The sequence below is a fragment of the Paramisgurnus dabryanus genome, chromosome 1 (assembly GCF_030506205.2).
Source record: "Paramisgurnus dabryanus chromosome 1, PD_genome_1.1, whole genome shotgun sequence".
Taxonomy (NCBI): domain Eukaryota; kingdom Metazoa; phylum Chordata; class Actinopteri; order Cypriniformes; family Cobitidae; genus Paramisgurnus; species Paramisgurnus dabryanus.
The window spans coordinates 20,658,832-20,675,559 of NC_133337.1; the positions used below are offsets into that span (position 1 = coordinate 20,658,832).

Here is a 16,728-nt window from a genome sequence, read left to right on the forward strand (position 1 = left end):
CAAAAACATAAACAAATGTTTTCGAAAATGGGTCAAAATGCAAATTTATAACTCAAATCAGGTGTAAATAATTCAGTTTCAGGCCTACTGTAATAGTGGAGAAGGTCCATACACTGTCAGAATAAACAATAAAGAAGGTCCATAGTTGTCACTGGGGCTGTACCATTATTAAATTACACCTTGGCACCTAAATGGTCATATTGGTATCTGAGAGGTACATTTTGGTACCAAAGAGTGCATATTAGAACACCAAAGGTACATATTGGTAACATAAATGATACATATACGGACCTTTTAATGCCATGGGACTATTTTTTGACCATTTTATTTCTGACAATGTAGCCCTGGTCCACGTTATGATGATGTATTCCCATTAAGATTTAAGTTTGCTTAAATGTTAAAAAGTTTAGAACTCACTGCCTAAAAAATTACACAGGAATTTGAAGTTTACTCTCTTGCAACAATAACAGGAGTGCATTGTGGCAGGGCATTTGCACATCTGTTTTTTGCTAAGAGTATGTTTCTGGCTTTACAATTCCTTGGTTCTTATTCTTCAAACAAAACCATTCGGTTCCTGTCTAACTCTATGGGAGAGATTTCATAGCTGCGAATGAAATTATTCATCTCATTCATATGCGCAGATAATCCTAGCCGGCACTCTATGGAAATGCATTTGCTTTGACAATGCCATTCTCCGTCTGGGTTTTATAAAGACGAACCACTTACTATTTAATAGCCACAAAGGCACAATCACTCGTGGAATGCTTCAATTAATTCGTCTTTATCTTGGAAATATTTGCTGTCTTGTAATGACTAGATCATTGTCGTCTCTCCTTGTCATCTACAATAGTTGAGCGTCAGTGGAGCCAGTCATTGCTTTATTTCTGTGGGAGATGAATATGATGAAGGTGATGTTATGACAATGGGGAGAAAAGAAGAGGTCTTGTCTAAGGGTTCCTTGCACTCACGCTGAGATGATGAGAAACTTGACACGTATGAATTAAAGTAATTAACATACCTGCAAACTCAGAAGGGCTGAAAAAGGTGACACATTGTATACGCGCCCGCACCCCCCCCCCTTACTATTGTTATATAAATATGGTAACAGTTTACAATAAGGTTCATTAGTTAACATTAGTTAGCTACATTAGTTAACATGAACTAATAATGAACTGCATTAATACAGCATTTATTAATCTTTGTTAATGTTAATTTCAACAATTACTAATACTTTATTAAAATCTTGTTAACATTAGTTAATGCACTCTGAACTAACATGAACAAACAATTAAAGCTTAAATTTGTATTAAGTAACATTAACAAAGATGAATAAATACTGTAACAAATGTATTGCTCGTGGTTTGTTCAAGTTAGTTAATACATTAACTAATGTTAACTAATCAACCTTATTGTAAAGTGTTACCAAATATTCTTACATTTAGGCCAATCCTAAAAAAGTTATAATCTAAATATATCAAAAATTCCAGTATAGAGTCCAGTAGGTTGTTACAGTTAATATACAGTAACAGAAATTTGCATATTAAAAACGTGAAGTTGTTCATTTGAAAGATTAATTGAAAACACATGTAGTAGACGTAACACCACTATCTCACATTAAGTGCACTACATTTCTTCAGTCATGCATCCCTCTTTACAGTAAATACATTACAGCATACTTGATTTAATGTGAGGACAGTGAAATTGTACACTTATTATCAATCTTATAATGTACTTAAGTTACTCAGGCAATCAGTACAGGACATCGCTGGTTTATTTTGGCTTATAAAGTAAGTTATATCAACCAGCTCAGGTTAGCTGATAAAGTAGCATCAGAGTAAACATTTGTGCTTGCCTTTGAGGTGCGGGATGGCCCTCCTGCAATCGCTCATCACTTTTGTTTTGATTGCAGCATCACATGTTTAACAAAGGGTCCCTTGACAGAAGCAAATGTGATATGCATCCATATGTTTGCGCTTTATCTCTTCTCTCAGACCAGACGCGAACTTTTCTCTACAGTTTATGGCATACGCAGCACGCAGATGTCCCGCTACGGTGGCTCAACGCAAGCCATTCAGCATTTGACATCAAAGTACCGCGAGACCAGACTTCTCCATATGTATTTGATTCGCTCTCGCAGTATTTTGATATCATAGTATTGCCCTGCGTGGCGCCAGATGAAGTCCCTCAGTTGTGTGTTTGTGCGTACCTCGCGACCACAGATTCTATCCATCTTCACCCTCTGACACTTTCGTCTCGTTTTTATTTGACGAATAAACAATGTAGCGAGTAACGTTAAGTGTCATTTCAAATGTAGTGGAGTACAGAGTACAAATACCCAATCAAAAATGTAATTGAGTAGAGAGTAAAAGTTGCTTATATTTTTGATACTCAGTACAAAGTACAAAGTAGCCAAAAAAAAACCTTAAGTACAGTAACAAAGTACATTTACTTAAGTACTTTACACCTCTGCGTGTGATTCACAGAACAAACGCACGCACAGAAAACGCGCTTAACGTTACCCCTTTCTTTCAGATGTGAAATCTATAAATCGCAAATTATCTTGAACTAGTATGCATCTGAACAGTAAGATTTCCACCTTTAAACGATGCCTAATTAATGCCATTGACATATAAAAGAGCGCATGTCAATGTTTAAACCCTTTATGAGCAGCAAGAATGGCTTATATTTTCAAAAACCTGCAGCAATCGGACAAGCAAAAGTGCCTCAAAGTGCCTCAAAACTAACCTCAAAACAAACGTCAGTGTCAGTAGCGGTAGCGTGAAAAGTTTAATCCGCGGGAAAGCTGATGCAGCCAAGGCCTTTTAATAGAAGCTGCTGGCAACGCAAAGACCCGCCCTTCACGTAACCCCATTTGTTCAGCTCCCATCCATTGACCAATCGGCTATCCTAACCTTAACCACACTGTGATGACCTCACGTGATGACCAAAGAGCTTTTATTGTTTTTGTGAAACAGACCGCAGTAGGTTTTTGAAACTCCCGTTTATGGGAAGTTTAGACCCCCCCCCCAAAAAAAACTCTTCGGATCTACATGATTCACGTGGATGACCTTTTTCAATTCAAAACGGCGATTTTCGCCGAAAAGCGACTAGTTTGCAGGTATGAATTAAAGATTAGCAAAACGATCAAATGGGTGAAAATGTGACATATAACTTTAGACAGTATTACAAAGTATAATACATAATGAAGCACCTTTGGTGTTAAAGATTTTTAAGTGCTAGCAAAATTATATTATGTAAACTAAGGCCCAGATGTAACAATTAATTCTGCTACACCTTAACCGTCTTATTGGTTATACTCACACAAATACTCCCACTTTTCATCCCAGCTACAGCCCTGATATATAGCACTTTCACACGATTCATGTCAATTTCCCAAATGCATTGAAAGATTTGTTTTCTGTTGATTGTTTAAATTTTATTCAATTTTCTTTCTACCTGGCATCATTTTGCCCTTCATGCAAAGAAAAATCTGCATTGTTTTATTGTAGAGATAAGACGCTCATGTTAAGATTGCATTGAAGCGAGTCATGTGAAAGTCATTTACACACAAAACTATTGAAATTCTGCCCGCTTAAAATTATCCAATGAATATCATGGATCCATAACATATTCCGAACCTTCATTTATACAGTATGTATATCACAGCTACTGTCTAATAATAGACAAAAGTGCTCACCCGAACCCCGTTCTTCCCAGATAACATGAATAAATATCTGCACTTCTCTTAAAAGCAACTCTATATATGTACGAAAATAGCATTTCGGTCTTTTAGCAATACATCTATACTGCAGACAAAACACCAGCCTCTCTAGGGACCGTTTGTGAAAAAATGATTGTACAGATCCGACTTTACTGTCATACAGTTTAACAAGTATTAAATGCAGTAAAATGAATAGCAGCCTATGTACTGTTCCTTCAGTCTGGATGTTGTTGCCCAAAACTTGGAGCTCATAAAGCAACCAATCGTCTGCTTAAGGCACTCCGCCCTCAAACCATGCTGTACTTCATCTTAATCATCTCTGATCCATCCCGTTGCTTTGCTAGTTTAAATGAATAAAGGGCGAACCGATGAGGTCAGTGATAATTGAGTCATGAGATCTTATTAAGAGACTTACAGAGCAGCTAACGAATCATTGACCTTAAAGGAATAGTTCACCAAAAAATGAAAATTAGCCCATAAGTTACTCACCCTCAAGCCGTCATAAGTGTAAATGACTTTCTTCTTTCAGCCAAACACAGGGAGTTATATTAAATAATATACAGGCTCTATTCAGCTTATTTATAATGGCATTGGATAGTGCCCCATTTTTAAATAGTAAATGGACTGCATCTATATAGCGCTTTCATAGACCAATGGCCATACAAAGCGCTTTACATTTTGCCTCACATTCACACACCGTCAGCAGTGTCAGCTATGCAAGGCACCATCTAGCTCATCGGGAGTAGCTGGGGTTAGGTGTCTTGCTCAAGGACACCTCGACACTTGGTCAGGTTGAGCCTTGGTCAGGTAAAGCTCCATAAATGTCTTCTTAGATGACGTGATGGGATTTTGTAACATTGGGTCAGAAGTCCTCAGATTTCCACCTGATTTAAAGTCTCTCGTGAACTTTGCCCTTAGAATACATTTAATAACTGTACGGATTAGTTTTTAATGCACGGGTGCACTTTTTGGAGCTTTAAAAATGGGCTACCATCCAATGGCATTATAATGCTGAAAAGAGCCAAGATATTATTTAAAGTGCACCTATTTCATTGCTAAAAACCACGTTATTTTACGTATTTGGTATAATACAATGTGTTTGCATGTTTTATGGTTTAAAAAACACATTATTTTCCACATACCGTACATTTTTGTAGCTCCAGATTTCACTCTCTTCCTGAAACGCATGCATTTTGTACAAAACTCATCGATTTGAAAAGCGCTGTGCCCCTGATTGGCCAGCTAATGTGTACATTGTGATTCGCCTGAATTCCTATGACGTCAGCTGGAAATGTGACGCTCTTTACTATGTTTGAAAGATTTGCTCACAATGCAATGCTAACAGGAGTTAACTGATTGGCTGTGAGTCCGAAACGGGAGGAATTATAATAATGTCGATCTTTACTACATCACCAATCCCAGGAAGTAAACTGTTGCCTACAATCTGTGTGTTTGTTGTAGTCCAAGAAAAAAGATTTACGTTGGAGACGATAACTCGTGTCATCGTTTACTTTGGGGTTTGTACCTTTTGCATATCGTTAACGTACTAATACACACTTAAGGGGGTTGCACACCGGACGCGCAGCTCAACGCCGCATCTAGGACAACTTGGAGGTATCGTACACCGGAAGTTCACATTAAATAGCGCGAGCTTAGTCAGATAGCGTCTACTTCAAATGTTAGCAGCCAATGTTAATCCCTAACGATTTGGGACAAATCTGATGTTATTTAATGTTAAACTATGTGAGTGGCGCGACAGGGATTTATGCAGTGCCCTGAGTCACAGCGGACAGACGGCGTCAGGCGTACACTCATAGAAAACTATGTGTTATGTTTTTTTAGAACGACGCGGCGCTGAGCTAAGCGTCCGGTGTACGACCCCCTTAGCACACCAAAGGAAATGTAAAATTGTGAATCTGACCATAGGTGCCCTTTTATAGATCTCTGACTGTGTTTGGCTCAAGTTATATACACTTAGGATGGCTTGAGGGGTGAGTATGACCTTATTATACTTTTGGGGTAAACTATTCTTTTAAGAGACTTTCACACTTGTACAGCAAACTGCATAAACATATGTGTCACTCGTTTTTTGCTGCTGTGTGTCGCCCGTTTGTTTGAATAAAGTCATTAGGAGACATTCCTAATTCTTGCTGGCCTAGGAACAATTAAAAACAAATGAGTAACCATCCACTGCAGTAACTGACGAAAGATTGATGACGTAAACTCTACACTTCATTCCCATTGGTAGTGCCCTAATCATTTGCATAAAGTTGAAGGTTTTTTAAAGGAATAGTCTACTCATTTTCAATACTAAAATATGTTATTACCTTAACTAAGAAGAGTTGATACATCCCTCTATCATCTTAGTGCGTGCACGTAAGCGCTGGGGCGCGCTGCGACACTTTGATAGCATTTAGCTTAGCCCCATTCATTCAATGGTACCACTCAGAGATAAAGTTAGAAGTGACCAAACACATCAACGTTTTTCCTATTTAAGACGAGTAGTTATACGAGCAAGTTTGGTGGTACAAAATAAAACGTAGCGCTTTTCTAAGCGGATTTAAAAGAGGAACTATATTGTATGGCGGAACAGCACTTTTGGGAGTACTTCAACTCGCCTGAAAAATCTGCTCCCCTTCTCCCTCTCATAATGGGAGAGGGAGGGTGTTACTGCGCTGAGTCGAAGTACTCCCAAAAGTGCTGTTCCGCCATACAATATAGTTCCTCTTTTAAATCCGCTTAGAAAAGCGCTACGTTTTATTTTGTACCACCAAACTTGCTCGTATAACTACTCGTCTTAAATAGGAAAAACGTTGATGTGTTTGGTCACTTTTAACTTTATCTCTGAGTGGTACCATTGAATGAATGGGGCTAAGCTAAATGCTATCGAAGTGTAGCAGCGCGCTCCAGCGCTTACATGCACGCACTAAGATGATAGAGGGATGTATCAACTCTTCTTAGTTAAGGTAATAACATAGTTTAATATTGAAAATGAGTAGACTATTCCTTTAACTTTGTTGCATCGCCCATCCAGTTGCCAATGGCCACTGTCTCTTCTGCCGCCAGAAATCGCCAGATCTGCATTAAAATTAATGTGTCACATTGTCAGTGTGTCGCTTATAATGTGAACAGGCATTAGTGATCTGAGGCGAGATGAGTAACAGCGACCACTGGTGTTGAGTTGAACAACCAATGGAGTGCAGACAGTGAAAATAATTTGATCCTCTCCTGTTACTGCTGAATAATGCTACTAGTAAGAACCAATACAGACACTTGATTAACAGCATTCAATTTGCTTCCAGTGAAAATACACCTTAAGTGGAATGGGAAATGAATTCTTGTTTATACTTTTCTAACTTTGAATGTGTGTATGATGTCAATACACCAGGATGGACTTGCATGGGTTTATAAAGACTGTATTTACAATAAGTCTCACATTTATGTAGTCATATAATATATCTATTTCTATATTCACTTTACTGACCCTTCATTGCGGACATCTGTAGGTCAGTAGAGTCTTTATTTAAGGCAGAGTTCAAGTGTCCTCACATATATATTTTTTTTTTGATCATTTTCGTTACACAGAACCTGTATGTCCTTCAATATTCTTCTTTTTTTTACTCAAAGTGTATAAAAATTGCTGTGACCACCAGTGGTGGTTTAACGTCAGTAAGTGGTTCTTTATGCATGTGAGTCTGAAAGTCTTGGTGCTTTTCCCAACAGTTTAAACCAGTTTGGGGTTTTATTTGCACGCTACATGCATCACTCATCTTTCCATGGTTCCATTTGTGAAGTGAATGCTTCCAGTTCTTAAGGTGGTGGGTGTCATATCGCTTAAAATAATTTAGAATAAAATATAAATAAAAAATGCTTTGTCTAGAAATGCATGGAAAAGTCCTTAGGGAGTGTTGTGAGCGAGGTTGGTACCGGATTAAAAATAGGCTATACAGAGTAAAGCAAACTTGTGAAAAGCAATTGAGCCCAGCTGGTCGCTAAACAATGTGAACTGTGGCCAAAAATTGGTCCAAGAGAAGGCGATGGAGGTCAAGACCGAAATATAAAGCGATTAGGGTGAGATGTTATCTGCTGATGGTGGACGTGGCTGAGCGCAAGGTGCTGGGTAGCTTGTCTGAACCTGGGATCTTCCAAGGCCCTGGGGATACTGTGGCCTTCCTGCCCGATGCACTGCTGCTGCTGTTCTTGGAGTTGTGGTTGGGACGACTCTCCGCTTGTCCCTTCTCTGGTTCCTTTGGTAGGGCTTTGAGTGGCACCGTAGACCCTTGCTGGTTGCTACTACCATCTAAGCATCCATTTCCCCCGTTGACGTTACTGTCAGTGAGGCAAGTTTTGGGCGAGTCTCGTTTCCGAGAGGGCGTATTGCTCCGTTCCCTCCTGCGCTCCTTAGACTTCCCCCGGCTGCTTTTTTGGGGTTTGGGTTGGTAGGGTTCTCCCGGAAGTTCTTCGGGGTGCTGTTGCTGACCCTTCCCTCTGCTGGAGCGCCGGTTGGTCCTGCTACCTTCCCTGTGCTTGGTCCCATCCCCACCCCCAACTCCACCTGCCAGGGCTGAACGCTTCCCAATGCTGGACTGTTCCAGAGCCCTACTTTCTGTTCCTCTAGGACCCTGGAAGCAGTCAGGAACCGCTGTTTCCAAGGACAATGTATGAGGTGGGTCGGTGGGCAGGTTCACATGAAAAGAAGCCGATGGATTGGATAAGCTCTCGAGGGGCGGTGCTACTTCCGACAAACTTGGGGAGGTTGTAGTGCGAGCATCCCAGGGGGTGGGAGTATCTGTTAGGAAAATATGGCAAAGGTCACTGGTAAAAGGTCTAGAATAAAACAGAATCTTGAAAGAAATATTATATAAATTGTGAATACAATATTTGCAAAAGCGAATAACTAAACAATGATACATAACATGAACCACACTAAACAAAAAGTACCACAGCAGAGATGTAAAAAGCAACCCAAGCTCAAATACCTCTGCATACATTTATGCATAACTTAAAATACGTTGCTTCAGGTACATATCACTGCATCTTTTGATAGAAAGTCCACTAGAGGTTTTTGGTTTGATTGTTTGACGCAGGATTTTTAAAGTCTTTAGAGTGTTAAAAGATGTCTGTGCATATTAAAGATCTGTAAAGTTGCAGATATTAAAGTTTCAAACCCAAAGAGATCTTCCTTTTTAAATATTAGATTGTGTGCTGCGCATTTTTTTCCCTGAACATGGGAGATCACAAGGCTGGATGTTCACGAAGGCTTTGTCTACAAAGTGGAGCAATTCCATCTTCGCAAGTATACTTTAGCTCTTCTGATTCACAGCCTTTAAGTAGCCTGTGTTTTCGTATTTAAAGATATTTTTTACTGATGATTCAAACACGAGTATTGTAGAGTAGCCTAGCGCTTGTTGTTTGTCTTTTCTACGCTCACAAATGCAGACATGCTTTTAATGTTTTAGTATCCTTACCTTACCAATCTGCAAAGTTGATCGATCATCTTGGTTATCTGCATTTTCTGGATCAGATTCGGGTTCGTATTGCTACAGTAAAGCCGATAGTGCCTCTTTTACCAGAGTTGCCAGGTCTGCGGCCTTTCGGCTGAGTTCTGAATTGAGCTACTTTTAAACAGGCTATTGGGTTGGTTTTAATACACGGATCTGGCAACCCTGCCTATCACTATTGCTTTGGGAGCTAATCTTCTAAATATGGCAAAAAGCATTACATTTACGCGCTTGAGGTATTTGGCCAAAAACAACGCACTAGATAGCTAGTCAGACCATGCTTTCTGAAAACAGGGGTCTTCAGCGTTTTTCTGGGCGGGGAGTCGGGGACCCCTGAGATGAGAGTGGCATGGAGCAGGGACTCCCTGATACTAAATGTGTAAAACAAAGATATTTAAGTAAGCAGTAAGGTATGATAGGCTGCTTTTTCATATTAGGCACCACGAAAGTGAAATAAAGTACAACTACTGACCAAACAGAATGAAAAACTGGAACTGTTTCATAAACTATATTGTCACACAGCCATACTATATTTAGACAGTACATAAGCACTATTATGCTGTTGTTGTACTACATGCATAATTTTCAGTGTGTATTTTTTTTTTGTTAAAGTAGATACAGAGCACTGATTCTAAAATAACATTCTGAAAGAAAGAGACACATGCCTATAAGATTTACGTGTATTATGATGCTTTTTCTGTCGCTACTGCTGCTTCCTGAGTGAACATTTATAAACTTCAGACATTTTTTTTGGTCCGCTGGCTAAACTGAATGTACGCCTTCAAGCCTATGCGGCCGCGTACGTGCGCAACATAAAGGGGAAATGTATGTTTTGTACATATGTTTTACGTTTTTAGCATAAAAAACTTGTGATTAAAAATCATTTGGCAGACCCCCTGTTGTAGACCCAAGCTCAAAACGATTAGCTTTGTAGAAATCGTCGTGTTTCAGAAAGGCAGCGTTAAAACTTTGCATTACACCAAGTAGACAAAATAAATGGCTTTTTAGCAAAGTCATATGGGATCTTTAAAAGTTATGAAGCAGACACATACACAAATTAAAACCTGTTCGTCTTTGTTAAGTAGATTTGTGCAATTTGGTACTTACTTATAGTCAAGCGCGCATGCCTAATCGAATCAAGCTGTCCTTGCAGATTAATTTTAATAAAAAACAGCCGACTAAAACATGCAGATGTATTTTGATCAATCATCACTGTTTCCTTTCCAAGTCAACACCAGGGTTGTCAACTCTGCTGGTTTCCTGTGGATACTTTAACAGTGTTGCACACGCTGTCTTTCATGTCAGTGGATTGACACAATGTAACATTTAGTACCGGGAATGCGAATTTTCGCAAAGATTTCAGCCCCTGAACTCGGACCCTAAAACATTTCATTTTTCAAGCAATTTGTCGGGTTTTGCTGTGAAAACCTGGCAACCCTGGTTATCACTATGTTTCCTGTAAACAGCAATTTCTTGAAATACCTCTGCTGAACATGATCAATCCTGACCGTAATGACATCAGACGTTTATCACACAAACATAAACTTAAAAATATACCCCAATAATGTTCAGTATTGTCTGCTGTAACCTTGCATCAAAATGGAGAAATAAAAAATAAGCATCTCCAGTGCCTCTAGTGGACACTCCAACCGAAAGATGCAGCGATATGTACCAGGAGCAACGTATTTCAGGTTATGCAGAAATGTAGGCAGAAATAATGTACACACAAAAAATAAAATAAAAACTAGATGAAAGGCTGGGCAAAAGCTAATATTGGCAAATAAATATTGAAAAATATAGACAATAAATACATAAATAAATAAAATAATAAAAATGTCTAAGATTTTTAGACATCTACTGTAAGTTCTTTGAGATCATTGCCATACTATGCAAATACCATGGTATATGTTTATGGTCATTAATTAGTACCGTGGTATACATGAAAGTATTGTTAGTAAAGGCATGCACATTTCCATTACACCCTTCACATGCTAAACCAACACATCATGCTGGGGCAGCTGTTCAGCCCATAGACTTAAATGTCTACTGAATGTTAAATAATCATGCTTTCTCACTAGCTTCTTCTACCTGTCGCACTCATACGCACAAAATCACACATCACAGCGAGACGCTTTTATCCAAGTGACACCTCCACGCGTCCTCTCTATAGACTCTTGATACGCGCTGCTGCAAACCGAAAGAGGTTCACCAACCTTACACATCTCTAATCTTACCCGTCACATCATATATAGTAAAATACACTGAGTCCTCCTCGGCTTCTACCTACGAAGAACATATCCACCTAGGCAGCCATTTTGACAAGTGCTAACAAGAAGCACTAAAAATAGCATCTCTTTCATCATTTAGCTTTAAGCACAGCGATCAATAACAAGAATACAATATTATATGTCCTTGTCTCTCTGTGCCAGCTGTATATTAGTCTGCTGGGGTAGATTTCTCTTGTTTATATGACCCAGGTGGAGCAGAAATTACCCGCATATGGAGGAAAAGATGAATTCAAACTAATAAGGCATTTTTCATTGTGAAATAAAAGACAGGTAAGAAACGTAGGGCCTGTCGCAACCGTCTCATAATGGCTATATTTCAGATAGACTTTTGTGGCGCCACAGAGATCTCAGTGGGATACTGAACGTGTGCGAGAAGATACGGCCGCATGTGAGTGGAATTCAAAAGCAAGGCTTTATTCCAGCGCCTGTGAGCATAGACGTTCAGTTTTTTTGCAGTGGAGAGCCTTACAAGAATGTTAAGAGTGTAATAAAGAGTATGTGATAGAAACCTCAACATGATACACTTGAAGTTACAGCAAAATGTGAGAACACATCTGTCTATGAAAAGATAAAGTCTTTTTTGATTGACTCTTTTCTACCTTAAATCATGCAACATAATTAACTTTCTGTGAAAATATGACTTTGATATCTTTAATATTGATTGACTAAGGTCAGGCCAAAGATTGAAATCATAGTGAGAAGGCGGTCCTTCAAATGTGATGTGATGTCATATGCATTACTGACTATCTAAAATTTAGATTGGAATAATCAAGTGTCAAAACATTTCATACACTGACCACCCAGGGCAGATTTTAAGATAAGGTGGTTCTCAGTGGTAATGCTAACCTATGTCTATAACGCTTTTTTTTGTAAATGCGTTTTTGAGACGGATTTAAATCCGATCGCTCAAACCACTTCAGGAGATGTTCTGGGACGCATTTCAGACAAAATACATCTGGTTTATGAAACCACATCAGCGCATAACTCCTCCCAAACGCAAACACGTCACCTGAAAAATAGCCGGCAAAGAGGCAAACAAAGATGACATGCCTATTGCTTAATGGAGCGGGTAAAAAAGCTCTATAGAACCAATAAAAGCGTCCAATGACAAATTGAGAAATATAACTTTGAGAGAGAGTTTTGTGAATGCTTTTCCCCGTCATGGACCTGAACGTTAAATTATCACTCTCCTGGTGCGCTGTACTGCGCGCTCCACCTCATGCCAAACAAGGATACGCGCGTCCCCTGCCCAACATACAGTACAACATACAGTAAGTGCTGCCTTTTGTTGAATAAACGCCGTAATCAATGGTGTATTCGCATTTTGCGCAGGAGTAGAAGATTGGATTCATATTCTTTTGCCAAGATGCATTTATGTGGCCAAATGTAAATGGAATAGTTTTAACAAATCAGATAGCTACACTGTAAAAAGATTCCGTAGAAATTACAGTATTACTGGCTGCTGGATGCCAGTAACTTACTGTAAATTTAAATTTATGTTATTTACTGACAACTGTTTGTTCAAAGTTAAATGAACATTAAACATTAACAAGTCTTTGTCTTACAGAATAAAAATATAAAATAACAGCCTCATGCAAAGCATTCTGGGAACCAAAAATCCTCATCAACCTTTTTCTGGGTTTTTCCTTCAGATTTTGTTTCCCAGAATGCTTTGCTTGAGGCTGTTATTTTAGTTTAATTCTGTAAAGATACAGACTTGCTAATGTTTAATTTTCATTTAACTTTGAAAAAACTGTTGCAGGTAATTAACATAAATTTAAATCTACAGTAAGTTACTGGCATCCAGCTGCCAGTGATACTGTAAATTCTACGGAATCTTTTTACAGTGTATCCAATCAGAGAAAACACATGAAGGTGTAAAAAGGCCCTATACTGCACTGTAAAAAAAAGGCACATATATTTTTATGCTACTTTAACTTTTAAAAAATCAAGTTATCAACTATTCACAGGTCAAAAATGTAAATAGCTTAATTGATTTGCAAAACCAAGTTGTTTTAACTTGACGCTGCATTTTATTTTACACAGTGTTATGTACTGTGTCTCAATACTAACAAAGACTTGATCTTATCATTTGATTAGGATAATATATGACCCTGAACAACAAAACCAGTCATAAGAGTAATTGTTTTGCAAATTGAGATAATCTGAAAGCTGAATAAGTAAGCTTAAAATGGATCCCGGATATAAACACATGTATGATTTATTAACACTAGAACTGACAATATGAATTTGAAAATTTGAAATAGTTTTAATAAACTTGAAAAAATCTTCTTTTTAAAATCTTGACTGCCAATTTGTTTTTCATCACTATAAACGTTAAATGGTTGCAACAAAACCTGTAAAACACTGTAAAAAAAAAAATGCAGCCTGAAGTTAATACAAGTCAATTCAACCTATACTTTTTAACCTATACTATATTTTAAGTTTTGACGTAAATTCATTTTTACATAAATTTATTAAGTTAAAGTAACATACAGATATGTTGATTTGACAAAAATGCTGCATTTTACAGTGTATTAAGGTAACATTAATTGAGGTAAACGTAATAAACAAGTCTTCAATCAGTAGATTTTAAAATGATGTGAAACAGAAAACGAGAGTTATAAATGCACACAGACAGAAGGTGGCGATATTTGGTCCACATTTAATAAAAAACAGCATCAAGGATTCTGTTTAGCCCTTTCAGAAAGAGTAACATAAATGAAGAATGAAATGAAGGAAGATAATGAAAAAATATGAAAATAAAGGCGATCTGAGAGGTAAGAATGTGTGAGTGGGAAATAAAAAATTCCCACATGAGTAACTATAGAACAGGGTACCCCAAATCTTACCCTGGAAGGCCGGAGCACTGCAGAGTCTAGCTCCAACCCTGATCAAACACACCTGAGCAAGCTAATCAAGGTCTTCATTGGGTACGTTTTATTAGGGTTGGACCTTAACTCTGTAGTGCTCCGGCCCTCCAGGGTAAGATTTGAGGATCCCTGCTATAGAAGATAGTAGAGGACCATAGTATGCACTATAGTAAACTGTAGTAATATTTCACAACAACCATTACACCTCATCGATTTCAGAACATAATGGCGGCCTCCATAGGTTAAAATGAGTATTACATGTTTTTTTACATAATGAAAATATTTAATGTGTTTCTGTGAATGATTTTTAGTTGTTAAAGGCAAATATAAAGTATTAAAGTTAAAGTCTTTATAGTCGGGCTACCTTTTAATTTGTTGATGTATGGCTTGTGAGGATATGATTGTATTTGGTCGAGATACAACTATTTGAAAATCTGGAATCTGACAGTGCAAAAAATCGAAATATTGAGAAAATCACCCTAACCCTAAGTTGTCCAAATGAAGTCCTTAGCAAAACACATATTACTAATGATAAATACATTTTTCATATATTTATCATAGAAAATGTATAAAATATCTTCATGGTACATGATCTTTATCTAATCCCCTAATGATTTTTGGCATATATAAAATCATTATTTTTGACCCATAAAATGTATTGTTGGGTTTTGTTACAAATATACCCGTGCTATTTATGATTGGTTTTGTGGACCAGAATCACATATGATCTTATTTTGTAGTAAGGCAACATGTTTTAAATCGTCTAACACAGATATAAAAAATCTGCCAGTTCATTCAAACGAAATACAGAAAAAAACTGAAAAATAAACCAACAAACACACACAAATAAAATTGATCTATGGAAAAGCACTCAATAAACATAATCTAAGAACAAGAAACAAACTAAAAAAGCCAAAAACGCAAACCGCAACACTCCAAGTAAGAATGCTGATTGGTGTGTTAGAACGCATGCACTCTTATTACAAACCGTGTCTTTAGGATGGCCCATTAGGAAGAAATAGGGGGAGCCATGGTTGTCACTTTTCATGCACATGGAAAGGCTGGAAGGTACCATTCCTATAAGAGGCGAAGTAACAACCTAAACCAATCATTAGGGTTAGAACAGCAGCCACAGGCTAAGACAGTATTAAGATCAGTGCTGAGATATTATTCAAGTGAGGAAAATTGAGACGGGGAGAGAATAAATTGCTGAGAGAATAAGATGTTTTCATAGACATGTTAAAGAAGAGGGTCTTGTTAGCAGGAAATTGATTTTATTGTGTTAAATAGTGTTGTTATATTGTATTACAATGTATTATTTTGTTATTTTTGATTAGTGTACAATAGAGATTAGTGCACAATACTATATAGTGTCAAGTTGGCGGGGTATCCAAACTACTTCCAGACTGTATCCAATGTTTTATCAATTAAACTTGGCCATCTGCTTAATGTTCTGGATTTGACAGATAGGGTCACAAATATGTCTTTTCTTCAAAGATAAGCCATTTGATCTGATAACCTGATTGTAAACCTACCATACTCAGGGACCTGCCCTGTTCCTCTTTTGAGCAGCAGGCGAACTCTTCGGCCGCCCGATTTGATAAGCTCAATAGCCCGAGCATGCGTCATATCCCTCGTGCTCTCACCATTTATCTCAATGATCTGATCTCCAACCTGCAAAAGAGACAAAACAGAGCTAATACTTGTTTTAGATAAAATAATCAAACAATCCTTTTAGCATCATCCTATAATTCCTATTAAAGCCTTGAGGTTCACAAACCATTTCCATGAATTATCTTAAAATCAATGAAGATACTGCAATGCTCAATTTTTATATTTATAATGACAGCAGGTTCTTCAACAATTCTGGGGTTTTAAAATATTATCAGCTATTATTTCTAGTTTCAAACATATGTGACCCTCTCTGTGAGTTAAAGCGGACATTTTACAAGACCTTTCTAAGATGTAAAATAAATCTTTGATGTCCCCAGAGTACATATGTGAAGTTCTAGCTCAAAATACAATATAGATCATTTATGATAGCATGTTAAAATTGCCAGTTTGTAGGTGTGAGCAAAAATGTGCCATTTTTGTGTGTGTCCCTTTAAATGCAAATGAGCTCTGCACAGTGCCGTGGTTGCATAGTGCAGATTAAGGAGCGGGTACTGTCCCCTTCTGACATCACAAGGGGAGACAAATTTCAATAATCTATTTTTTCACATGTTTGGAGAGAATGGTTTCCAAGACTAAGTTACTGGCTTGTTCTTCTTTATATTTTCTAGGTTGATAGAAGCACTGTGGACCAAATTATAGCACATTAACATAGAAAAAGTCAGATTCTCAGT

The 16,728-nt window shown here is 37.8% G+C and overlaps 1 protein-coding gene across 14 annotated transcripts in view; it reads right to left on the reverse strand.

The window, feature by feature from the left end:
- Positions 1 to 6,710: 6,710 nt before the first annotated feature.
- magi2a (membrane associated guanylate kinase, WW and PDZ domain containing 2a) overlaps positions 6,711 to 16,728 on the reverse strand; it is a 267,335-nt gene continuing 257,317 nt past the window's right edge. For 9 of the 14 annotated variants that reach the window (XM_073813944.1, XM_065268675.2, XM_073813942.1 and 6 more), the window contains 2 exons: positions 15,919 to 16,057; positions 6,711 to 8,510 (listed from right to left, as the gene is read on the reverse strand). In XM_073813944.1, coding sequence (XP_073670045.1) covers positions 7,801 to 8,510; positions 15,919 to 16,057 — 849 coding nt within the window. In that variant the 3' untranslated portion in view covers positions 6,711 to 7,800. Of the gene's footprint in view, positions 8,511 to 15,371; positions 15,483 to 15,918; positions 16,058 to 16,728 lie in introns of all 14 variants that reach the window. The other 5 variants (XM_073813952.1, XM_065268679.1, XM_073813948.1 and 2 more) reach the window with 2 other exon arrangements.